Raw genomic sequence first — 27,264 nt, 5'->3', positions numbered from 1 at the left:
TGGCACGGAATCACTTGCAATCTTTTTTATTTACTCTTAAACTCATTAATCCGGACCCGATAGTCCGGAACTTGTCTATCTGGACGTTTACTCCATGGATGTTATCATACATGTACATGTATACACAGAGTACATTACTTCGTAACAACGTTTCGGTCATCAGGACATATGTTAATACGGACGATTTCCCGAGGATCGGTACGGTTCGCATTAACGGGGTTCCATTGTTCTTATCTACGTTCCTTTCTTTTGTCGTCACAAGAAACATCCCTAGAACATTGCCATTGTTTAGATGTTGCTGTCATCTTTCAAATCCCTTATCCACTTTAATCAGTTATAGTAAGGCACTCGACTCAGCCTACAGCGATAGTTGTCCATCATGTTATTCAGTGCCACGAATGACGGCCGCTTCTCTGGGACCAGATCCCAACATTTTTGCATGACGCCATACCAGAAGTCCTCATCGTAAGGGATCCCGCTTACAGGTTGTGGCATGATTTGCCCACTTGCTATATATGACATCAGGTCCTTTGGGGGTATTTCTGAAGCAAATAATCATCATCATCATAAAGCCATTTTTGATAAATGTGAAATAAGTTCAGGAAGGAAATTATTTTTTCATCGAATCTGTTTCATTTCGGTGTTGGAAAACCATCAAAGTAAACTGCCGGGCAAAAGAAAGTATACCCCATGTTTGGTGGTGGCGAAAGCTCTGACAAACAAGTAAGGGTAATTCGATGGTGATATATCTGATGCGGGTATTACAGTTGTGTTTTAGACTTAAACTTTGCACTGTTTTGGCGACTGTTTTCAGCCAAGTGAGTGAATGAGTGAGTATGGTTTTACGCCGCTTTTAGCAATATTCTAGCAATGTCACGGTGGGGGACACCAGAAATGGACTTCACACATTGTACCCATGTCGGGAATCGAACCCGGGTCTTCGACGTGACGAGCGAACACTTTAACCGCTAGGCTACCTGACCGTCCCTAATCGCCTACGACCATACACTACTTCGAGACAGGGGCACGGGTGGCCCAGTCGTCTAAGGCGCCGCGATTCGCTGTGCAGAGTTGCGTCCCTTGGCCACGCCAGAAACCTATGATTGTGGTTTCCAATCCCGGTTCGCCCCGATTATGTTTCTAGGTTTGTCCGCACCATACCCGTGTTCGCGGGTTTCACGGAAGTGGTAAACGTCTGAGACCTGCATCACTTCGGGCTTTCCTCCAAAAGCTGGCATGCCGTGATATAACTGAAATACTGATAAAAGCGGCGTTACACCCGACTGAATCACTCACTACTTCGAGATAGAGTAGCCACTTTAAACGGACACCCAGTAACCTAACTGGACTTCTCTTCACTCACTAACCTATAAACGGCAGACCTCCAAACGTGATGACCTCATACATGACAACCCCAAACGACCAAACGTCAGACTTGGGGGTGAACTCGCAGCCCTCCTTCAAGCATTCAGGGGCGGTCCAGCGGAGAGCTTGGTTGTCTGTAAGGGTTATGAAATACGCACAAAATATTTACAGCTACACAATGAAAAGTTAAAATAATGTTTCATATTACTTAAGGATAGGGTCTCATAGATGCTCAGATCATGGACCCGCCGAATAAAAAATTGCGGCTGTCTCTAAAAATGCGATTATGGACCAGACAATTCAGTGAGCTCATGAACATCCACGCCTTCAGGACCGCCTCCGTAGAGCGTCCGCCCGGAGAGCGGAAGGTCCGGGGTTCGATCCCCGGCCGCGTCATACCAAAAAACGTTAAAAGATGGTACTTGTTGTTACCCTGTCTGGCGCTCGGCATTAAGGGGCTAAAACAAGTACTGGTCGGCGCGGAGTCAGTATACTGTGTCTGAGTGGGGTATTCATGTTAAACTGCGGCATGGTATCTCAGTGAGCTAGCACTATAAATCGGCATTTGTCTGGACTAGTACAAGCAGCCACACACACACACGTACATGCACGTCGCTATATAAGTGCAATAATCTTGGACGCGACGTTAAACCCAATTTCACCTCACCACGCCTTCAGGGTACCACACAATCCACTTAGTTGCCTCTTAAGACAAATGTGTCAAATATTACTTCCGCCTGTCTTTGTTTATTTGTTTTTTAACGCCGCACTCAGCAATATTCCAGCCGTATGACGGCTGTCTGTAAATAATCGAGTCTGGATCAGAAAATCCAGTGATTGATATCATGATCATCGATCCAAGCAATTGGGATCGATGACATGCATCAACCAAGTCAGCGAGCCTGACCACCCGATCCCGTTAGTCGCCTCTTACGACAAGCATAGTCGCCTTTTACAGCAAGCATGGGTTGCTGAAGACCTATTCTACCCCGGATCTTCACGGCATCATACTAACAGTACACTATCTAAATACATATGGACAAGGATTTGGTATTATAAACAGAGCTTGTGCTCAAGATAGGAAACATTACATACCTCTCGTGAAAGGTGCTTTAACAAGTGAAAAAGAATTAATTTTAATCCCTAGATTTTCGCCGACAAGAACGCTGGTACATCTCAGTCCACAGTTTAGGTTTTCCTTGTGCTCTTGGAGGAAAGCCATGCCCTCACATATCTGAAAAGAAAACGTATAAAAGCAATATTAGGAAAATAGAGTTTGTGATTGGATGATGCTTACGTTGCAACCATCAATAATGAAACTGTATCACGGCGGCCTGTACCCATCGAGCCTGGACCAGACAAGCCCCACTCTAAGCATCATCCACACCAACCGGGCACGAAGACATTCGATCAGCCAAGTCGCAGAGACTTTCCTCCCTATCCAATGTGGCTCCCCCTTTCGACAAGCATAATTTACTAGGGGTCAGTTCTAACCCGAATCCTTTTTGGGTTTGTTTAACTTCGAGTTCAGATGGCATCAAGGTCGTTGGTGAAATATTATTTACTATTCTCACTATTGATTCAGGTACATCACCAAGACAACAAACAAATTTACAATATGTTATTTTTCTACACAAAAAAATACACATACATAAGTCATGATATTTCCACTTTTGTATGTTGAATATAAACCAACAAAATGGCTAATATACTTTTTGTACCTTATAATGATACAACCACCATCCGAGTTCCTTCATCAGTTCATATGCAGACACGAACATCTCCATTACTTGTGGAAATTTGATGTTTCTCCCCCGGGCGGTGGGGTAGCCAAGTGGTTGGAGGGCTGGCTCGTCACGTCGTTCGATTCCCCAAATGGGTTCAATATGTGAAGCCCATTTTCCGGTGTCTCCTGTCGTGATATTGCTGGAATATTGCTACAAGCGGCGTAAAACCAAACTCACTCACTCACTCACTCACTGATGTTTCCCCCCTGAGAACTGCTTTGTATATTTTTCAAAACTTTTAAAATGTGTGCGATTCACAATAATGTTCACTTAATCCGTTTACCTGGCTGGCTATGTTCACGCATTGTTGGAAGTGGATTGTCTGCCCTTGGTCATTACGTAGGAAATCTCTGAGGTTGCCCTCAACCATTAACTCCGAGACTAGCTGGAACATGTTGGTGGTGATCATGTTGACCCCCAGAATTTGTACAAATCTGGAACTATCATTTCAAGAATAGCAATGACTCAGTACTTGAAAAAGAATTTAACATTATCCTTTCAGAAACGATGAAAGCATCTTCCCGAGGCAAGAGAGTTAACTGACTTCAAAAGTCCAGTTTCCACCCTTGCCGAAATACGCTGGAATTCCTGGGCTCGATCGTAGCGCCACCAGTGGCTATTACGTGTTATGTCCCTTTTATGCCTCTCCTATGGACCAATTAGATTCCACCTCTCGTATCACTTGCATTTGCTTCAAACAAAATGGCGGGGCCCAGTCAAGACAATCTCATCAATAATCAAGATGTATATTGTGATAAAACGGGCCTCACATCGCGAAGTGAATCAAATCACGTGAGCACCTTGGTTAAAAACATGAGAAAATTTGGAAAATATCTGCTGACAACGAGTTGGCGGTGCACATGCTTTGCAAATCATGCAATCTACCGAAATCTGAACGACAGTTTAGGAACCGGATTTCGATTATATTGCGCGATTTTGATTGGATTATGCCAAGACTCGTTAGTCCATCCAAAGTCTAACTCCATTATACCATCCTAGTTCGGCAAGGGTGGACTTTTATAGTCAGTTTACTCTCTTGCCTCGGGAAGATGCGATGAAAGTGTGAGAGTTAATATTTAACGGCAGATCGGCAGTATCTCAGCCATATAGTGACGATGAAACGATGAAAGGATAGAACAGAGATGAATGACTGAAGTAGAGCATTTCATGTCTATCATCATTCCAACAAAGGGTTTGGTTTGGTTTGTTGTTTAACGCCGCACTCAGCAATATTCCAGCTGTATGACGGCGGTCTGTAAATAACAGAGTCTGGACCAGACAAACCAGTGGTTGACATCATGAACATCGATCAACGCAATTGGGATCGATGACATGCTTCAACCAAGTCAGCGAGCCTGACCACCCGATCCCGTTTGTCGCCTTTTACGACAAGCATAGGCGCGTTTTACAGCAAGCATGGGTTGCTGAAGACCTATTCTACCCCGGATCTTCACGGGTCTCCAACTAAGGGGTGGCGTGTGGTTAGTTTCATACAACGCTAGTAACTCTACCTAAGACTAAGTCCTACTCCTAAAGTAAACCTTTGAGATGTAAACATGACATGAAAGAATAGCAAATACGTGGTAATATTTACTCTTTTGCATGTCAATTTTCCAAATGATCTTTGTTTTGTGGAACATGACAACAAAATTCATATGAAATATAAGCCTGAAGATTGGGAATCAACGCCATCAATTGGTACGGTTCCAAACCCAGTTCAACAAGTCTTTGGTTCATTCCATTGCGTTCCGCTCCATTCCGCTGTGAAACTACTATACAAAGTGACCTTTTACACCTTACACTGTAACTTTAGGAAATAAAAAAGCTATACTGTTGTTTAACGCCGCACTCAGCAATATTCCAGCTATATGACGGCGGTCTGTAAATAATCGAGTCTGGACCAGACAAACCAGTGGTTGATATCATGAACATCGATCAACGCAATTGGGATCGATGACATGCTTCAACCAAGTCAGCGAGCCTGACCACCCGATCCCGTTAGTCGCCTCTTACGACAAGACCTAAGACCTATTCTATCCCGTACTTATTGTACTTTAAAGGATAGCTTAATCGCATTTTGACTGCAGACCCAAATCAAATTAATTTACATGAGCAAAGTAACACAAACGGACGCTGTAGTCTTTCTTTGTTGTTGTTTAAAAACGCACTCAGCAATATTCAAGCTATGGCAGTGACCTGTAGATATTCGAATCTGGACCACAAAATCCAGGGATCGATATAGTGAGCAACGATCAATGCTGTCGTGGTTCGAAGCCACGCAAACAACAAGTCACTGAGTCTCAACACGGTCCATTAAGTCACCCCTGACACCCAGCAAAGGTTGCTGGGGATAATTCTTACCGGAATCCCCAGGGGAATATTTCGATTTTAAATATTCTATATACACTGACACACATTGCTAAAGTTATGGCATCTTCTTATGACGGGACGATAACAGAATATGTAAACAAGCTGTGGTTTTATGGTTGAAGTATGTTTTTCAGAATCCGTATTCAGTAATTATATAATTACCTTTTATTTGAAAGGAGCAATGACACTCTCTTAATTTCCAACATGAGGATGTCTGGTGCTACTGAGGTAAACATCTCCATATCGACCAGCTTTATAGCCACGGACAACGCCCCCTTCATGGTCCCTGTTGCAAAGAAGAGCATGTTAGTTGTTTAATGCCGCACTCCAGCTATATGGCGGTGACCTGTAAACAATCGAGTCTGGACAAGACAACCCAGTGATTTATATTATAAGCAACCTCGTCCCATGCCGTCAGGGTAGGATGAGTGATCAACCAAGTCATCGAGTCTAACTCCTGGATCCATTTACTCCCCTCTTACGACAAGTATATGTCTGGGGATCAACCCGGAATGTTGGAAATCAATGTTTTAAAAGGTTGAAACCGACTCTGTAAAATCGTACATTCTGACAATATTTTCAGTATGCTGGAAAAAGAAATGACGATTTTACCTTTAAGCACCCACCATTTGGGTTTCCGGAGGATCGCTGTGGGCTGTGGGCTGGGGCCTGTGGGCTGTGGGCTGTGGGCTGTGGGATGGGTGCTGTCTGCTGTGGGCTGTGGGCTGTGGGATGGGTGCTGTATGCTGGGGGCTGGGGGTTGTGGTCTGTGGGCTGTGGGCTGGGGGCTGTATGCCGGGGGCTGGGGGTTGTGGGCTGGGGACTGTATGCTGGGGGCTTGGGGCTGGGGCATGGGATTTTATCGGAACAAAAAACATTGTGCCAGAAAATTCTTGACTATCAAATGCTCGGCACCTTATGTACGATGTACTCTTTAAAAGTTATATGGCGGCGGTCTGTAAATAATCAAGTCTGGACCACACAATGCAGTGATTGATATCATACATCAACCAAGTCAGCAAGCCTGACCACCCGATCCCTAGTCTGTCTTACAGACCCTGATACGAATATATATCAAATACAGCCCATGCAAGTCTATAATGTTTGGCAAGTCTAGATCACTGCAGTATCTGAAAATGAAGAGAGTCACTGGGCTCCTTTTTATTATATTTTTATTAAGATAACTGAACAACTGTTTTTTTATGTAAGATGTGTTCATTTCAGAGACTAGATGTTAGTCTACCCGATCCCATTAGTCGCCTTTTACGACAAGCACGGGTTGCTGAGGACCTATTCTACCCGGATCTTCACGTGTCCTCTTCAAAAGGTATGCCCTTAATATGCATATATGAAAGGGAAGTCAGTTTGCAATATGTGACCCAAATATATGGAACCGATTTTCGCATCACTGTCATTGTAACGATTAAATGTCAACTTATTTTTAGTCCCGGCCATTTGCTGTGTATATGCTGTATATATGCTTATAACGAACAACGGTTATAACGAACTAAACTTAGTGGTCCCTTTGAGTTCGTTATGACTGTAGTTTACTGTATATGAAACCAAACGAAGGTGTTTGGCGTTCATAGTTAGATGTGCATACTACCTTGGAACACTTGTCCATAAGTGCCTCTGCCGATGTCGTCCATGACGACGAGGGACGCAGGTTTAGTGTCCAGGTCCCTGGCCCCAACTGTTTGTTTAGGCGGTGAAAGACATTCTTGTAGACGGCAACACATGGATCCGTCAGTTTCTGAAACCATATATATTTACAATATCATTTAAGCAACTTATTTTGGTAAACGATGGTCTATTCCTTTCTTTTGGCGCATAAAAGAAGACCCGTGAAGATCCGGGGTAGAATGGGTCTTCAGCAACCCATGCTTGCCGTAAAAGGCGACTAACGGGATCGGGTGGTCAGGCTCGCTGACTTGGTTGATGCATGTCATCGTATCCCAATTGCGTGGATCGATGCTCAAAACGTCAATCACTGGATTGTGTGGTCTAGACTCGATTATTTAAAGACCGCCGTCATATACCTGGAATATTGCTGAGGCGGCGTTAAACAATAAACAAACAAAACAAACAAAGCATGAAAGAACGTGATAGGAAATTAATCGAAACGTATCCTCTATAGATCTTTATTGATTGCGTGTAAAACAGAGAAGAACTATTCATTTTCGGCCGATAATCTCCACGGAACAGTGGGTTAAAAAAGAAAGGCGTTTATTTCTTTGTATCCCTCGCTACCAGCATCATAGTTGCTTTAACCACCCAACACAACACTTCTCGATGTAGAGAGAGCAGCAGTTTAGTCGCCACAAAACCCCAACACTACTGCAGTCTCTGTTTACTGTATTTTGGTAACCCCGGATAATTCCAGGTGAAACATGCGCCGCCGATTACCTGTGTAATAATCCAGGAGCTGGGTGACGGACGTAAACGTTTTCTGCGGAGAAATGAACAGGGACTTGTCTCTGCCCTCTCGGATCTTATACCTCTTCACTCCAGTCTCCTCCCTTACTGCATCTGTGTGGCGGACGTCCAGGACGTACCCACCTGCCAAAATAAACATCCAGATCGTACACAGCTGCCACAATAAACATCCAGATCGTACACAGCTGCCACAATAAACATCCAGATCGTACACAGCTGCCACAATAAACATCCAGATCGTACACAGCTGCCACAATAAACATCCAGATCGTACACAGCTGCCAAAATAAACATCCAGATCGTACACAGCTGCCAAAATAAACATCCAGATCGTACACAGCTGCCACAATAAACATCCAGATCGTACACAGCTGCCACAATAAACATCCAGATCGTACACAGCTGCCACAATAAACATCCAGATCGTACACAGCTGCCAAAATAAACATCCAGATCATACACAGCTGCCACAATAAACATCCAGATCGTACACAGCTGCCACAATAAACATCCAGATCGTACACAGCTGCCAAAATAAACATCCAGATCGTACACAGCTGCCACAATAAACATCCAGATCGTACACAGCTGCCACAATAAACATCCAGATCGTACACAGCTGCCAAAATAAACATCCTGATCGTACACAGCTGCCAAAAGAAACATCCAGATCATACACAGCTGCCAAAATAAACATCCAGATAGTACACAGCTGCCACAATAAACATCCAGATCGTACACAGCTGCCAAAATAAACATCCTGATCGTACACAGCTGCCGAAATAAACACCCAGATCGTACACAGCTGCCACAATAAACATCCAGATCGTACACAGCTGCCGAAATAAACATCCAGATCGTACACAGCTGCCAAAATAAACATCCTGATCGTACACAGCTGCGAAATAAATATCCAGAACGTACTCAGCTGCGAAATAAATATCCAGAACGTACTTAGCTGCGAAATAAATATCCAGAACGTACTCAGCTGCGAAATAAATTCCCAGAACGTACTCAGCTGGGAAATAAATATCCAGAACGTACTCAGCTGCGAAATAAATTCCAAGAACGTACTCAGCTGCGAAATAAATATCCAGAACATAGATGCCAGATTATGTCACCCCAAGGTCTACAGATGCCAGATTATGTCACCCCAACGTCTGCAGATCCCTCATTAGGTCACCCCAAGGCCTACAGATGCCAGATTACGTCACCCCAACGTCTGCAGATCCCTCATTAGGTCAACCCCAAGGCCTACAGATGCCAGATTACCTGACCCAAGGGCCTACAGATGCCTGATTATGTCACCCCAAGGCCTACAGATGCCAGATTACGTCACCCCAACGTCTGCAGATCCCTGATCACGTCACCCCAAGGCCTATAGATGCCAGATTACATGACCCAAGGGCCTACAGATGCCAGATTACGTCACCCCAACGTCTGCAGATCCCTGATCACGTCACCCCAAGGCCTATAGATGCCAGATTACATGACCCAAGGGCCTACAGATGCCAGATTATATCACCCTAACGTATACAGATGCCAGATCACGTCACTCCATGGTCTACATATGCCAGATTACGTCACCCCAAGGTCTACAGATGCCAGATTACGTCACCCCAAGGTCTACATATGCCAGATTACGTCACCCCAAGGTCTACAGATGCCAGATTACGTCACCCCAAGGTCTACATATGCCAGATTACGTCACCCCAAGGTCTACAGATGCCAGGTTACGTCACCCCAAGGTCTACAGATGCCAGATTACGTCACCCCAAGGTCTGCAGATGCCAGATTACGTCACCCCAAGGTCTACAGATGCCAGATTACGTCACCCCAAGGTCTACAGATACCAGACCACGCCAAGTGAAACGAGAGATGGAATCTGATTGGTCCATAGGAGAGGCATAGAAGGGACATAACTCGTAATAGCCACTGGTGGCGCTACGATCGAGCCCAGGAATTCCAGCCTGGTTCGGGAAGGGTTGAAACTGGTCTTTTATAGTCAGATAACGCCCTTGCCTCGGGAAGATGCTTGTAGAGATGACACAATAAACACTGAAAATGTCAGAACATCAAGAATTCGATCGAACATCCTCAGTGAATAAACACCAAGAAAGAACTTTGGTGACGACATGAACAGCGGGAGTGTCAAGATAACATTATGAGCAGCGTGAGGGCAGGTTCACAGGAACTTATATCAACAATCAAACTATATTGTATATTATCTCCTTAGCCAGAGCTTGTCTGTCCTATGTGAAGTTCCGCTCCACTGAGATACTAATACCACGTGAAGTATTAATTAAAGCATTGGAAATAATACGATGTTCTCCGCATGGTATTTTGAATTTGCTAAATAATATTATTTTAATAACATGCATCTTCCTACTTGAAGCCTGTTTGATGATGTATGTTCCGTCCGATACACCCTCACTCAGCAAGAGTCGTTCTCGTTCTAGCTTTCCCATTGTCCTGTAGTAGCTGCAAAGACAAAATCTATGGAGATAACTCTCCATCTCCCATCACGGATCCGATAGTCCCTCGCGTCTTCCTAGTAAGTCAGTTTAACCCTGCGTGGCGTGTCAAGGATGTCTGTGGTCCATAATTTTACAGTTATGTCTCCTTTCTTAATAGTGAGTGAGTGAGTATGGTTTCACGCCGCTTTTAGCAATATTCCAATATCACGGCAGGGTACACCAGAAAGGGGCTTCACACATTGTACCCATATGGGGAATCGAACCCGGGTCTTCGGCTTTAACTACTAAGCTACCCCAACGCCTCTTCATTTCCTAATGACATACTTAATGAAATAATAATAATTAAAAATAACATATCTGTAATTGTGAGTGAGAGAGTTGGGTTTTACGCGGAATGTAGCGATATCACGACAGAGGGCACCTGAAATGGGCTTCACACATGATATTAATCACTGGATTGTCTGGTCCAGATTCGATTATTTACAGATCGCCGTAATATAGCTGGACTATTGCTGAGTGCGGCGTTAACAACAAACCAACAAACCAACTATACAGTTTCATGAGAATATAAGCTGGTAGGAATGTTATCACTGTCTTATCAACTATTATATTACAATTGATAACCTAACGTTCGTTCAAAAGGTGGCACATGCAGGCATGTATCTAACAGGAGGGGGCATGTAGTGTTAAAATATGTATAGTTAAGTAGACTGTGTAATGCACAGATTGTAGACTGCTTGACAGTCAACTAATATTTGGGTCTCCGTTTCGGAGAACACCAACTCCTTAGAGCCAAACATTCACCTTGTGATATTGTCACGTGGCTTAGCAGATCTGAATTCATGTGTCTTTACCTTGGCACGGAATCCTCAGAGACGTAGTCACGTGGTACGAAGCCTCGATCTCGCCTATTCGAATGTGTCGCCAACAGCCAATCATCTCGATCCCTGGAAAATATATTTCACTTAGAATTAAAATAGGAAGTTATCAACATCAATCATATGAATATGATATGTATGTGTCAAGTTTCACATTCAGTATTGTTCTACCTGTAGGTTTTGTATGTTGTTAAAACATGGGAATACAAGTGTAAAATGTCCGAGTCCCGTAATTGGATTCGAACCACGGACCTTCTGATCCGAGGTCGGACGCCTTGTCCACATGACCAAAGAGGTTAACCCCGTCAACAGAAGGCACGTCCCGGGCCGCAAAGTAGGGCACTGAGGCTTATTTTGCTCATGTAATATGAACATGCTCAGGCCCACGTTGGGCGCCAATGTATGGTACCCGACGGGCGCCAATTGAGCGGCCATAAAATTTCCGAGTACCGTGATGGGATTCGAACCACGTATCCACTGATCCGAGGTCGGACGCCTTGTCCACATGACCAAAGAGGTTAACCCCGTCAACAGAAGGCACGTCCCGGGCCGCAAAGTAGGGCACTGAGGCTTATTTTGCTCATGTAATATGAACATGCTCAGGCCCACGTTGGGCGCCAATGTATGGTACCCGACGGGCGCCAAGTGAGCGGCCATAAAATTTCCGAGTCCCGTGATGGGATTCGAACCACGGACCCACTGATCCGAGGTCGGACGCCTTGTCCACATGACCAAAGAGGTTAACCCCGTCAACAGAAGGCACGTCCCGGGCCGCAAAGTAGGGCACTGAGGCTTATTTTGCTCATGTAATATGAACATGCTCAGGCCCACGTTGGGCGCCAATGTATGGTACCCGACGGGCGCCAATTGAGCGGCCATAAAATTTCCGAGTACCGTGATGGGATTCGAACCACGTATCCACTGATCCGAGGTCGGACGCCTTGTCCACATGACCAAAGAGGTTAACCCCGTCAACAGAAGGCACGTCCCGGGCCGCAAAGTAGGGCACTGAGGCTTATTTTGCTCATGTAATATGAACATGCTCAGGCCCACGTTGGGCGCCAATGTATGGTACCCGACGGGCGCCAAGTGAGCGGCCATAAAATTTCCGAGTCCCGTGATGGGATTCGAACCACGGACCCACTGATCCGAGGTCGGACGCCTTGTCCACATGACCAAAGAGGTTAACCCCGTCAACAGAAGGCACGTCCCGGGCCGCAAAGTAGGGCACTGAGGCTTATTTTGCTCATGTAATATGAACAGGCTCAGGCCCACGTTGGGCGCCAATGTATGGTACCCGACGGGCGCCAAGTGAGCGGCCATAAAATTTCCGAGTCCCGTGATGGGATTCGAACCACGGACCCACTGATCCGAGGTCGGACGCCTTGTCCACATGACCAAAGAGGTTAACCCCGTCAACAGAAGGCACGTCCCGGGCCGCAAAGTAGGGCACTGAGGCTTATTTTGCTCATGTAATATGAACAGGCTCAGGCCCACGTTGGGCGCCAATGTATGGTACCCGACGGGCGCCAAGTGAGCGGCCATAAAATTTCCGAGTCCCGTGATGGGATTCGAACCACGGACCTTCTGATCCGAGGTCGGACGCCTTGTCCACATGACCAAAAAGGTTAACACCGTCAACAAGCTGACAAGGTAAGGATGTCATCTGTCGGACGACTCCACGCCCTGCTACACAAGCAAGACCTACCGCAAAGAGCGGACGTGGTAGAAGTGATCCCCCTTCTTGAAGGCCAAGTCGCATTCATGATAGCCTTCAAAGTCGAATAGTGCTGTACAGTCTTTAATCTCTGAAATGATATTTAATTGCGCTTTCGGACTCAAAATGTTTTTTCATAAAATGCAGAAACAGTTTACACGATAGTTCAATGTATTGGTTTAATAGATTGCTTTGTGAGAAGTTCAGCAAAGAACAAAGATGTTTATAGGCACATGCAGTATTTTTGTATAGACCTGGGCCCACTTGCACAAAGCGATCTTAGTGTTACGACTATTGTAAGCCTATGTTAAAGTATGGGAGTTACGATCATCTTAGCGCTAAGATCGCTTTGTGCAAGCGGGCCCTGGAGTGAATAAGGAGTAACATAAAAGCAATGTCACGCATGTATACTTAATGTCACGCATACCAAAGCTGTATCACATATGTAACGAGATTATAACGAGGGGTGAAAGAAACTATACCTCTCAGTTCATTTTATCATATGTTATATCCAAAACATGAACTGTACTAGCACTGAGTCAGCACTCAAAGTATACTTCTAAATGTTAATTTAAAAAACCCATATATATTTTGATCTAAAACTTTAAAAAATTTAAAAAAGACAATTCGCATAATACACACCTGTTGATGGGTATCTAGACATCTTATCTTTGAAAACCAATCAATTTCATTTTTTTCGGGTCAAATATACAACATTTCAACGTGGTTGCAAATTCATTTCATACCCCTGTCTTCATTGAACCAACACATTTTACGCACAATTACCCAGACACAGATTCTATTTTACAACCTGTTGCAGGGATGAGTGATGGTAAAATAGACATAATCAAATTTAACAACATTTCTCAATTTTCAGTTACATAACAAATTCGGCATACTGCCCCTCTTTTGTACATATATTACATATACTACTGCTATATCACAAATGTATACAAGATTATACATATATAATATATTCATATCACATATGTAAACACGATTAAATACATAACTTAGCTGTACAATATTTATTATTGGTATACTAGGACGTATACTTGTACGTTAGAACCGGGAAGAGAATAGGTCTTCAGCAACCCATGCTTGCCGTAAAAGGCGACTATGCTTGTCTTAAGAGGCGACTAACGGGATCGGGTGGTCAGGCTCGGTGACATGGTTGATGCATGTCATCGTATCCCCATTGCGTAGATCGATATTTATGATGGAAAAAACCTGATTGTCTGGTCCACACTTGATTATTTACAGACAGTCGTCATATTGCTGGAATATTGCCGAGAGCGGCTTTAAACAACAAACAAACAAAAACTAGTACGTTCGATACCATCGCCAATGTTGGGTTCCAGGCTTCTGCGAGCTGCCTCCAGATCATGAGCCGAGGAACATTCCGAAGTAGGGTTCGATTTGACCTTTGACTTCCCTTTCTTTCTTGTAATTTTGTTCCCCATGATTCCTTTTACCTGAGGTGTATGATACATGTTGATATGACATTACTGTTATATACAAGAACGTTTACAAAGATATTCGTGGAGATCCAGGGTAGAATAGGTCCTCAGCAACCCATGCGTGCCGTAAAAGGCGACTATGCTTGTCGTAAAAGGCGACTAACGGGATCGGGTGGTCAGGCTCGGTGACTTGGTTGATGCATGTCATCGTATCCCAATTGCGTGGATCGATGCTCATGATTTTAATCACTGGATTGTCTGGTCCAGACTCGATTATTTACAGACCGCCGTCATATAGCTGGAATATTGTGCGGCGTAAAACAACAAACAAACAAAGATATTTGATAGGATCACGGGAATAGAGAGATGATAGGTGAGGGTTCGCTGCTCCACGATGTTTTTCACATATACATGTCAAGATGAAACACTTATCTCTACATCTTTGACGATAATTATGAATTGTGGATTTCAACTCGATATATTCCTATTCTATATTATTAAAATGCGACGTTTCAATCCAAAAGGTCAACCCAGTAGTTCAACCCTGAAGGTCAAGACAGAAGGTCAACTCGGTAGGTCAACCCCGAAGGTCAACCCAGTAGGTCAACCCCGAAGGTCAACCCTGAAGGTCAATCCAGTCTTAGTTTTTACTACAGCTTCAAAATACGGCTCAGAAATATATGAATTATTAATACTGTATCTTTTGAGCGTCTTTACGGTAACGATGTACAAACCTTCTGGTTTTTACCATCAGTTTAAGCAACCATGCCTTATGTCGGCACAATATATCCACAGGGAACAAGAAAAGCCTGTGAAGAGTGGGATATAAGTGCAGGATTGAAATGAGAGACGGACATGTCCTCGAACATGATGCAGATATATTCACCACCATCGTCATGTTTCAGCCTTCAGTTCCGATCACCTAGATTGCGTACAATAAGCCAGAGCAAGCCAATCGCTGTTTGAATGATTATATAAGATAAGTACGCGATAATCACAAAGAACAATGAATAACGAAGCGTGGCTTATTTCACGATAAAACATTGTTCCATCATGACGTCACTTCCGGAGATTAAACCCAAACTTAACCCGCCTGTTCTTAAAATGGAATAGTCCGACATGTCCGGTTCGGATTCAGAAAAGTGAGTCATCATTATTAAAATATGGGAAACTATTTTTAAAGCTTGTACATTTTATCAACACCCTTGAAGAGGCTGTACATAATGTTGATATCTCATATAAGAAACAAACGACCCGTGGTCGTTGTTTATCGTACAATTAAACACCGGGTGAATAAACCACGAGGAACGCAGCAGTGTTTTATTGTTCGATAAAGAACCACCACGAGTCGTTTATTTCTTAAATATAAACGCTTGACTTTAAAGATGGCCCCGTTCTTTTCCATCATTGAACAATATATGTCAGTGAGATGACACTGTTCGTTACAACATGGCGTGTTCTATTACATGTACTCACCCTGCCCGACCCAGTCGCTATGTACAGCTACGAGGAAGGCTACTGCTGGCGTTCGTCCTGTGACCGGAACTGCCGTTATCTGACAGGGCAAACACCACGCTAGGCGCATGCGGTAACACTTAGGACATCCGGTTAATAGTACACTTACTTGTCAGATGGTCTGTTGTGTTGCAACTTCAGGCCTCATTAGTATATACAATACAAGTCATTAAGTTTTTATTTATGGAACATGTATATCAACCTAAGCTCTCATGAAGATGATGTATTTTTAAGTGTGTGATATACATGGTAACATCATTGGTAACACTATGTTATCTCGTTTTGATTTACTTTTCAGTACATACATTAGGTGAGGTGAAATTGGGTTTAACGTCGCGTAACGACGTGTGCGTGCGTGCGTGCGTGCGTGCGTGCGTGCGTGCGTGTCTGATTGCACTAGCCCAGGCGAGTGCCGATTTTATAGTGTTAGCCCACTGAGATACCATGGTGCAGTTTAATATGAATACCACACTGAAACGCAGAATACTGAATCCGAGGCGATCAGTCCTGGTTTTAACCCCTTATATATCGAGCGTCAGGCAGGGTAACAACAAGTACCATGCTCGCGGTTGATCGTGTGTCATCGTACCTGACGACGTGAGATATTGCTCATGATATCAACAACTCGTTTGCCTGGTCCAAACTCGATTATTAAATTACGCCGTGGTATAGCTGGAACATTGATGACTGATGTCTGTAACAACAACAAGCCTCCTTACTCTACTCAATATTACTTATTTCCAGTATTCAATATTGTTTATCATGAGTTATTTCCCGAGAACAAGAACCCAGTGTCAGTAGCTTACTCGTTTTGAGGAACAGATTGAACAATGGAGAGTTACGCCCCTTAGCCGTATCAGGATCTGGTTGTCGTGGTTTTGAGTCACATCTGTTAGGGTCCTTGATCTGCCAAGGTGGCACACATCTGTAACATACGTTATTATATTTCCCCCCATCATTATGCTAGTGCCCGTAATATGAGCAACATTAAATACAGCACCACTCACTCACTCTCTCTCACTCTCAACAGCGGCTATATTGGATTCTACTATTGGCCTCAGTTTCTCTTTAAGTATCTAGACAGTTTGATTTCTGCAACCGTTCCCAACAGTAAATCTGCATGATTCATGGTGTATGAATATGTGGTATTGGACTTTCCGTGTTCTTGGTAACGTTATGTGGCAATAGATAGTGTTGCAGGTAGTGATGAGGGACGGTTGGGTAGCCTAGTGGTTAAAACATTCGCTCGTCACGCCGAAGACCCGGGTTCGATTCCAAACATGGGTACAATGTGTGAAGCCCATTTCTGGTGTCCCCCGCCGTGGTACTGCTGGAATATTGCTAAAGGCGGCGTAAAACCATACTCACTGACTCACTCACTCACTGTGAGTAGCAGCAAATGAATGAAGTGGTCGTACAATACCTCCACTGGAAGTGTGCTTTAGTAAATTAGGATTACTTCATTTTCGTTGTTATTCGAAAGTTTTGGAATGGGAAATTTCTAAAAGGCATAGAAGGCCTGGAGGATTCGAGGCCTTACCGACCTGACATGCGTCTTATATACTTGCCCTGCGCGGATGGGATACCAATCTAACAAGAGTTTGCCATTAACGTGGCTATATCCCCCGCCCCTGTTGCAGAATTTATCACACAATTAAATCCAAACAAACCCTAACCTTTTTTAACCGAGGTGGAACTTGTCATTGAAATTGTAAAAAAAAGAAGAGTTTGGAACCTAAGTCCATCTTGTTGCCATGGACACGTAAAAAATATAAATTTCTAAAAATTCTAAAGAGCAAAAGGCACCAGGTCAGCATGTACCTGACAAACCTGCAAAGTTTCATGAAAATATATTGAAAGTTTTCTGAGTAATGCTCCGGAAACGAAACGTGACGGCCGGACGGCCGGACGGCCGGACGGAGCCCGTTTCTATATCCCCCGCCAACTTTGTTGGGCGGGGGATAAAAACACTGACATCCTGGCAGCTTCGAACCCGACTCCCGATTGGCCTGGTTATTTGAAGCCAATGTCTGGTGTCGCCCGCCGTGACATTGCTAGAATATTGCTAAAAGTGGCGTCCAATCCATTCACACTCACCCGCTCACCGATTCCACAATTTAGTTCTGTACGAATAGATTTATTGATAAACCTGCGTGCCCAAACGTTTTAAATAGTGAGTGAGTGAGTGAGCTGGGTTTAACACCGCTTTTTACAGTATTCCAGTTATATCGCGGCATGTCAGCTTAATGAGGGAGGAAAGCCCGAAATGATGCAGGTCTCAGACTATTTCCACTTGGGTGAAACCCACGAGCACGGGTATGGTGCTGACAAACCTAGAAACATAATCGGGGCGAACCGGGATTCGAACCCACAGTCATAGCTTTCTGTCGTGCCCAAGGGACGCAACTCTGCACAGCGAATCGCGGCGCCTTAGACGACTGTGCCACTCGTGCCCCCCCCCCCCCCCTAAACGTTTGAAATAACTCCAAAACAGTAATATATAAAAAAAAATGGAAAAATGTCAGCCTAAGACAATCTCCTTATTGGTACTGTGTTCCAAAAGGTTCTCGTATTTGTCTTACAGTTTGTCCTTGTTCCTGCAATAACTATGTCATAAACTGTTCAACTCTTTTTCGCACCAGGAAAAAACAGGAACTGAACCGGAAATGCTCTTTAGTTCCTGAAACAAGATATATGTGTTCAGTTTTGCTACACCGGAAGTGACAGCATCCGGGTAGGAACGTCACCAACAAAGCGAGGGCCATAAGGATTTCTTGCTTTTCACCCCTTCACGGTGCATGCGGTGCATGCGGTGTCTGAAATGGGAAGAGACAGACGTTGTTTTGATGCATTAATACTGGAAAGTTTTTGTAAGACGTACGTATTTCAATAATAATATTATTATTGCAAAAACTACAAATTCCCATGGGAGATTGCTTGCTTGCTTGCTTGATTGTTTGGCAATAAATATTGTATTTTGTATATTCTAACTGTATTTATAAGGACTAGCTGACAGCAATTTGTGAATGCGCTCATAGAATGACAAGTTCTGCTTGGCTTTGGTGAGGCTCCCATGGCAACTCGTATACTGTTGTGTGGTGACCTAGATATACAGAGAGATCTCTAGGTCTTTTGTTTATATTTAAAACTTGACATCGTCGCTACCCTTCAGGTATGAGTGAACGCCACTATTGTGTCGTCATTTCCACAAATATGGCTACCTTCCAGTCTCTTCCATGGACAGTACCTTCTGGAACGCCCCCTGGGCCTATATAAGAGCAAGACGAGGAAGACTCGAGACCTTCCTTCCACGACCTGACATCGGGGACAAGATAGCTATTGGAAAAGACTGATGTTTCTGCCTGTTTCAGGCACTTCCTAGTTTCAAGTGGGACCTCGTGCCTCATCCAATCTATTCAAATTGTTTGATAGGATTTACTTAGAAGTTGACGGATGACAAGGTAGACACAATTTAATGGATAATAACTTCTTTAATACTGTGAAAAGCGACGTTTCGGTATAGATCCTACCCGTGAAGACCCGGGGTAGAATAGGTCTTCAGCAACCCATGCGTGCCGTAAAAGGTGACTATGCTTGTCGTAAAAGGCGACTAACGGGATCGGGTGGTCAGGCTCGCTGACTTGGTTGAAACATGTCATTGATCCCAATTGCGTGGGTCGATGCTCATGATATCAATCACTGGATTGTCTGGTCCAGACTCGATTATTTACAGACCCCCGTCATATAGCTGGAATATTGCTGAGTGCGGCGTTAAACAACAAACCAACCAACCAACCTTCCACGACCTGACATCGGGGACAAGATAGCTATTGGAAAAGACTGATGTTTCTGCCTGTTTCCGGCACTTCCTAGTTTCAAGTGGGACCTCGTGCCTCATCCAGTCTATTCAAGTGTGACAATTACTGGACATTCGTGCGTGCACTTAGTGACGAGGGTTTATTATTGTATATTACTGCTGTCTGATATGTTTTGACCAGTGTGTCATGTATCTCACCCATTGGCCTAACATGGTTGTAATCTTTATCCTGTGTATATCAATAAATTTTGTCAATCGTTCATTGATCTTGTGTAGTTATTTGCTGATTTCACAATCTAGTTCTGTAAGTTCCGATTTCTAGGTTAAACTTCGAGTTTCAATTTGGGCATCAACACGTAACAGTAGAATGTGGTTGTTGAGTGCATTGAGAAATATGACTCGCATGACAAAGAGGAAACAATTAAAACAGAATTAATTGAGAACAACTAATTTGAACCTATTGCTCCTCAACTGCTCACTGAAAAATTGACAGCCATGACAAATGTTAGTATCACCAGTTTCCAGTTACAGCTATGTACTTCGGAAGCCACATTTGATTCAAGATTGTTAGTTTGTATTTTAGGTTTGTACATGTATCAACACTGTCCTCCTTTCAACATACTTGTTGAAATGATTCCATACTTTCTATATATGGTTTCAATACGTCCTTCACCAACCTATGATCTGACTTTGTTTGGTGACCAACTGGATTTTACTGCAGATTGTTTTTCGCTTTAAAAAAGTGTAAAAACCAGATGGTCATATGTCCACATTTGACCAAAAATGATGTTTTTCATTTTCTTTCCAAATGGGTGCTTTTCTAATATTGTAGTAAATTTTATGAATCCCCTGTACCTAGTTAGAAAGTAGTTTTTGAGTGATTCAATGTCCAAAAATTCCTGTTACTTCGAACCAGGCTGTTCTATGACCATGTCAATGTCCATGTGTCCAATCAAATTCTTGACACAGATCATGTGACAAGGAGACAGGACCACATAGTACCAAATCATTTAGAGATAGAACCGTTAGGTCATTTATTTACTGTAGAATGTGAACTAAGGGAATGAATGTTGTGATCTGTATGGTGGCCGAGAGCGGACATCGCTTTCTCGCTCTATCGCTTTCTCGCTCTATCGCTTTCTCGCTCTATCGCTTTCTCGCTTTCTCGCTCTATCGCTTTCTCGCTCTATCGCTTTATCGCTTTATCGCTTTCTCGCTCTATCGCTTTCCCGCTCTATCGCTTCCTCTATTGACTAACCATAGCCATATGAAGGAATCGGGTGTTCTTTAACTTCTTTTGAATAGTATGTACTGTAAATCTTGAAATTAACGTTAGAGTTAATAAAAAATGCAAACAAATTAGCGTAGATTTAATTATCGCATTCGACGTAATAAGCGCCCAGGATATTATTTTGGTGTAAAAAAAAAGTTGAGTTGAAAGATGAATTTCGTGGTTTATACTGACAGCCAGAAATGTTTATGCACGACAGATATATTTTTCCCGAATTTAATTGCCCATAATTAAGTGTGCATATAACGAGTGCTTATTATACGCGAATAAATAAGTCCTGTGTACATTAATCAATCGGAAGGGGTGCTAATTGGGGTTGTTCACCAGCCAATATATTAGCAAATATTGCCGTGGGCGTTTATTAGAGCGGGGCGCTTATTACGTCGAATACGGCAATTATACTTTGCATTTATGTCTCAGAAATGACTGTTGATAAGACGGCCTCACTGAACACTTTGAATAGCGGAAATACCAACTTGAATATAAAACCAATCAACTATCTATTTCCACATTACGGTTACTGAGAACAATATGTCATCCAAAAACTAGAAATTACATAATGGACATCCGGTAGTATTACCATTGCTTGGGTGAGGACGTCCACTTTGATTACATCTACTCCGCAAACAGAATAAGCATTGATATAAGCGTTGTTTGTAGGAAAACACTATTGCCTTTTAGGAAGTACGTACTACTTAGCACTATTGAGCGGTGTCATTTGCTATTTGTTTCGATAACTTGGCCTAGGGGCGGGGGATCCAATAGGTAAATAGGGCCAAACATCAATCAATTCTTTTTTACGCAGAAATACGTGGATTGTTATAAAAGCACATATGTCTGTACTGTTAAATTATATTTAAGTAGATAGTGAGAAAATTTCAACATTCCGTCCATATGTATAATTTGAAATGCGAAATGATCTCAGCTCAGACTATGCTTGTCGTAAAAGGCTACTAACGGGATCGGGTGGTCAGGCTCGCTGAACTTGGTTGATGCATGTCATCGTATCGCCATTGCCTGGATCGATGCTCATGATATTAATCACTGGATTGTCTGGTCCAGACTCGAAGTTTTACAGACCCCCGTCATATAGCTGGAATATTGCTGAATGCGGCGTTAAACAACCAACCAACCAACTCAAGTATGTGATCCCTCCTTTCGGTGAAAACTTTAGTCAAGAATAATCAGAATACGCCAACTTAATTTACTGATGGAGAACAGAACATACTCTTACATAAAAATAATATTTCTCTGTAAATGAGAAGAAGGATAATTACTTTTGCGTTAAAAAATATATGAATTAATGTGTATTTGTTCGCTGTGAAATATATGCATAGTGTTCTTTAAGTTAATATTATACAGCACTTCAAATTATAAAATATCAAAACTTGCGAAAGTTGAGATGGATAGGATATTATGGCTCTTATGCGACGTATAATATAATCGTCCTCTTATCTGTGTAGGGACAAAACAAAGCTGAAATTGTTTGTCAACATTATATGTTTTTGTTCTTGGGTGCATGTCAAAAGTAACGTTGATTGGCGACTGTATTTGAGGTGTTTCAGTCAGCTGTTGTTTATCTGAAACACTCAGTGAAGATACCGAAAGACGCCGAACAGAAATGTACGAATAGCCCCCTTCTCTGCCCTCACGGTGTTGTGGCAAAGTGAGTGAGTGAGTGAGTGAGTGAGTGAGTGAGTGAGTGAGTGAGTGAGTGAGTGAGTGAGTGAGTGAGTGAGTGAGTGAGTGAGTGAGTGAGTGAGTGAGTGAGTGAGTGAGTGAGTGAGTGAGTGAGTGAGTGAGTGAGTGAGTGAGTGAGTGAGTGAGTGAGTGAGTGAGTGAGTGAGTGAGTGAGTGAGTGAGTGAGTGAGTGAGTGAGTGAGTGAGTGAGTGAGTGAGTGAGTGAGTGAGTGAGTGAGTGAGTGAGTGAGTGAGTGAGTGAGTGAGTGAGTGAGTTGTGTTTTACGCCGCTTTTAACAGTATTACAGTTCTGCACAGCGAATCGCGGCGCCTAAGACGTCTGGGTCACCCGTGCCTACGTTGTGGCAAAGCTCTTCTGCAGTGGGTGTATAATTTTGAAAACATGAAATTACCCTTGACCTCCGTGGACTGTATTTGCGATCTGTGTTAGCTCAAATAGACATTAGTATCAAATGTGTATGTACCCTGTGTATATCTAGTAAACACTAAAATTATGGACTGATATGACTAATAATATAAACAAAATACTTACCTAACTTTGTTCTTTTCAGTGGTTTGGCAGCTGTTTTGGACTAAGCTTTCTAACCGCTTAAAACTGAAAGGAGTAACTGTTAACTGGTTTAAAACACTTGTTTGTGTAGCTCCGATCCTCCGTAGCCTACAGAGGAGCTGAACGATGCTGTGATCCATATTTTATTGACGCTTCTTTAGACACAATGACAAGAAGCATCAATAAATATGTGGATCATCCCTGGTAAATTACTGTCGGAAATGCTAGAAAAATGCTTTTTGCCCGTTAAAACATGATAGAATTTTTCACAGACTTTTGCTATTGAAATATCGAGTAACTGCCGATCTACCTACCTGCGGTGTCAAGTATTTCAGTCACAAGGTGTCCCATCGTCAATTTGTACAGGAGAAAAAAACGAACGAAAACCGCAAGTTGACTTGGTTGATGGATGTCATCGATCCCAATTGCGTGGATCGGTGCTCATGATGTCAATCACTGGATTGTCTGGTCCAGACTTGATTACTTACAGACCGCCGTCATATAGCTGGAATATTGCTGAGTGCGGCATAAAACACCAAACAAACAAAGATATTTGATAGGATCACCGGAATATAGAGATGATAGGTCATGATCAACGTATCCTCCTCCGCATTGTTTTTCCAAAATATCAAGATGAAACACTTATCTCTACATTTTTGACGATAAGTGTGAATCGTGGATTTCAACGTGACATATTTCTATTCTATATTATTAAAATGCGACGTTTCAATCCAAAAGGCCATCCCAGTAGGTCAACCATGTCATCGTATCCCAATTGCGTGGATCGATGCTCATGATGTCAATCACTGGATTGTCTGGTCCAGACTCGATTATTTACAGACCGCTGGCTTATTGCTGAGTGCGGCGTTAAACAACAAACATGACATCACATCATACCAACAAGTCTGCTGTATGATAAAAAAAAACAGATGGTAGTGATTGTCTCGAAAACAAAAGCGGAACGTCAAAGGATATAAGACAGCTTTAATAAGGGGTGATTAGGCGTCGAGGGTACAAGCTCTATGAGCAGAAGGTACTCCCGACTTGTAGTATTCGGGAGGAAATTATAGACACAATTGATGTTTCAGGACTACATTCATTATTGGTCTCCACTAGATTGGATTTCGATACATTGCACGAGGCGATGACGGAGCAGTTTTCAGGGGAAAATATCATTTAAAAAGATCATTTACCTTGATAAAACTTGGGTGAATAAGAATCATTCCACTGACTACATGTGACTACCTTCAGATGGACGAAAAGCACCCATGGTACCATAAAATATAGGCCATCGTGTCATTGTTTTTCACGCCTGGACCCGTGATCTGGGGCTTATTGGTGGACGTGAGCTAGTTTTCAAGGCGTAAGGGAAAACTGGTGATTACCACAAGGATCTGAATGGTGATGTGTTCATTGCCTGGTTGGAACGTCAGCTACTGCCCAATCTATTCTACCCCAGGGTCACTGTCACCGCCCGGGAACCAGATACTGTCGCGCCAAACATGAGTAGACATTATTCCACTTACTTTCTCATGCAAATTGTGTGAGTGGCGGATGTTACCAATATCTTTAAAATCAGATCTTAGTTTTCGCTACCGCTAACCAAAGATCTGAGGACATCCCATTACCGGTCACGTCAGAACGACCTTTGCATTTGATCGACCAATGAAATGATTGACAAGAAACCGCTACCGCTAAACAAAGATCTGAGGACATCCCATTACCGGTCACGTCAGAACGACCTTTGCATTTGATCGACCAATGAAATGATTGACAAGAAACCGCTACCGCTAAACAAAGATCTGAGGACATCCCATTACCGGTCACGTCAGAACGACCTTTGCATTTGATCGACCAATGAAATGACTGACAAGAAACCGACATTGGCCTATCAGAAGGTAGCTTTCTCGAGCTTTACGACACAAGTTTCAAACTGGCGACTACGCTTCGAAACATATTTTGACGTATTCTCGATTAAAAATTTTAAAACTGATAAGAAGAACATTCTGGAATGGCTTATAGATGTCCTAGATTGTATGGATATAATAATAAAACCCGTAACTGTCGTCCGGAATACCCCGTGTTAATTATATCGTGGTTGCATGATTAGAAAACACATTCCGACTGTCACTTTCATGATCTGATAAGCTCCGCTCTGATTGGTTGGATGAAGGGTAGTTCTGACGTGACCCGTAATGGGATGTCCTCAGATCTTTGTTTAGCGATAGCAAGAACTAAGACCTGATTTAAATGAGATTGGGGTGTTACCAGTTGAGCAGGACACACTTATCCTTTTCGCGAACACCTGGTGTCATCACTGCTTTTCAGTGATCCATTCATGTAATTTTCACCTCCAGTTTGCCTTTTACTTCGCAATAAGCACCCAGTCACCTCTCAAGTTCTGCACCCTTCATGGACTCCGTGAACTTCGGTATGCACGGCGGGGTAGCTGGTTAATGGTAAATATCAATTGCATGAAGACGTGTTGTCAAGTGTTGAATATAGTTTTTAAAAAATATGGAGTTGAATTCTTGATACTTGTATGCTTCCATTGCATGGTCATTGTCGGAGAGATACACACACAAGTGCAGCGTCGTCTCTTTAATACTTTCAAGTGAATTACATTAGCTATATTTTTTCCGAAGGTCTTTCAGCGTGCCTCATTGACATTTATTTGTTACTATTACTTCCAATTAAAGAATAAATAATAGATTGTAATAAATAGAAGATTGTCACTTGAAAAAAGTTGATAATTTCACTCGTGGCTGCGTCGTTAATGTAAATGTCAAGTGACGAGATTTAATGAAGTTAATGGTCATGAAAATAAAAATATCCTCTCTTTAGTATGTTGTTAACCATCTGGAAATGGTAATCGACGGTTCACTCGACTGAAAAGACACTTTATGCATTTATGTATAGCAAGCCATCATCATTGTTAATCTAAACGACTGACTTATTTGATTTGAACAATGTTTTATGAAACACTGGTATTCATTTAATACATAACATTTATAAGTATATAGATTAGATGACATGACAACAGCTTACTTAAATGTCCATTCTTGCAAGGAATTTTTATTATTACCTTTAATCAATAAATATCTCTCAATACTTATTTTCTTGCGCATAACATTTAATAGAGCTTTCATGTTAGGGTTGAATTTGTGTATTACATTTTGACGTATGAATGAAGTACTTAAACTGTGTATATATATACCCAATTTAAAGGTTTGGATAAGTGATTAATTAGGGGAAGGCGCCGTGTATCGCCAATACAGTATGCAGAAAGTATAAGGGGAGTGTTTTTATCCTACAAAGGGGGAGCGTTATGATCTTCAGGGGAGTGATTTGGTCCTAGGATGAAATCAGTCTTGCGTTACCTGAGGAGTGACCTGATCGTCCTACACCGGTATACCTCAGCATACGACATTGATATTATGATTTTTAGACTCAGATATATGAAAGAATCACATGTAATGTAACTGCATGTACTACTCTAAATCATTGGTGGAAATACAGGTCATTCATTCGAGCCATTGACAATATCACTTTTGTCGGGGCACTCGATGAGATAACCGTGGATTTTAACCCGAGAACGAAAACTACCTCCTATAAACGAATGAAACTATTATTGTTTTGTCTAATGTGTTTAACATGTTTTGTTGTCGTTAAACGCGAACATCAGAAGCACACTGTCAGCTGCAAACAATATGTACAATCTAGCCAGTTGACTGGCAACTGAACAGTCGAAACATTTTGCGGAATAGAAATAATTATCCATTCTGTTGAAAAATGTAGAGAAATGTATTATTTTTTTCAAAACACAACAACTATATTTACGTTTCCTAAAGCTTCAACTGATGCTTATATACCATCTAAGGAGAGTAAGGAGAGAGATAA

The 27,264-nt window shown here is 42.7% G+C and overlaps 1 protein-coding gene across 2 annotated transcripts; it reads right to left on the bottom strand.

The window, feature by feature from the left end:
* Positions 1–9: 9 nt before the first annotated feature.
* On the bottom strand, positions 10–16,059 carry LOC124114485 (tyrosine-protein kinase Lyn-like). 2 transcript variants are annotated; one of them, XM_048399959.1, is made up of 12 exons: positions 15,967–16,059; positions 14,361–14,505; positions 13,022–13,121; positions 11,290–11,382; positions 10,348–10,439; positions 7,929–8,081; positions 7,129–7,275; positions 5,685–5,808; positions 3,436–3,592; positions 2,461–2,599; positions 1,368–1,499; positions 10–542 (listed from the first exon to the last, which is right to left on the bottom strand). In XM_048399959.1, the coding sequence occupies exons 2-12, from the start codon at positions 14,491–14,493 to the stop codon at positions 331–333; spliced, it is 1,482 nt and encodes a 493-aa protein (XP_048255916.1). In that variant the 5' UTR covers positions 14,494–14,505; positions 15,967–16,059; the 3' UTR covers positions 10–330. The 2 variants fall into 2 exon arrangements, with proteins under 2 accessions (XP_048255916.1, XP_046331023.2); XM_046475067.2 differs by having other exon boundaries at positions 14,370–14,505.
* Positions 16,060–27,264: the final 11,205 nt, after the last annotated feature.

Source organism: Haliotis rufescens, unplaced genomic scaffold, assembly GCF_023055435.1.
Source record: "Haliotis rufescens isolate VD_foot unplaced genomic scaffold, xgHalRufe1.0.p SCAF_2, whole genome shotgun sequence".
Classification (NCBI taxonomy): Eukaryota; Metazoa; Mollusca; class Gastropoda; order Lepetellida; family Haliotidae; genus Haliotis; species Haliotis rufescens.
This window is presented reverse-complemented; position numbering and strand designations above follow the sequence as displayed.

Coding starts and splice junctions, on each gene's coding strand:
- LOC124114485 (XM_048399959.1), bottom strand. CDS start 14,493: ATGGGGAACAAAATTACAAGAAAGAAAGGGAAGTCAAAGGTCAAATCG. Junction 7,276..7,928: donor GCTCCTGGATTATTACACAG/GTAATCGGCGGC, acceptor ATATGGTTTCAG/AAACTGACGGATCCATGTGT. Junction 2,600..3,435: donor GCGTGAACATAGCCAGCCAG/GTAAACGGATTA, acceptor TTTTCTTTTCAG/ATATGTGAGGGCATGGCTTT.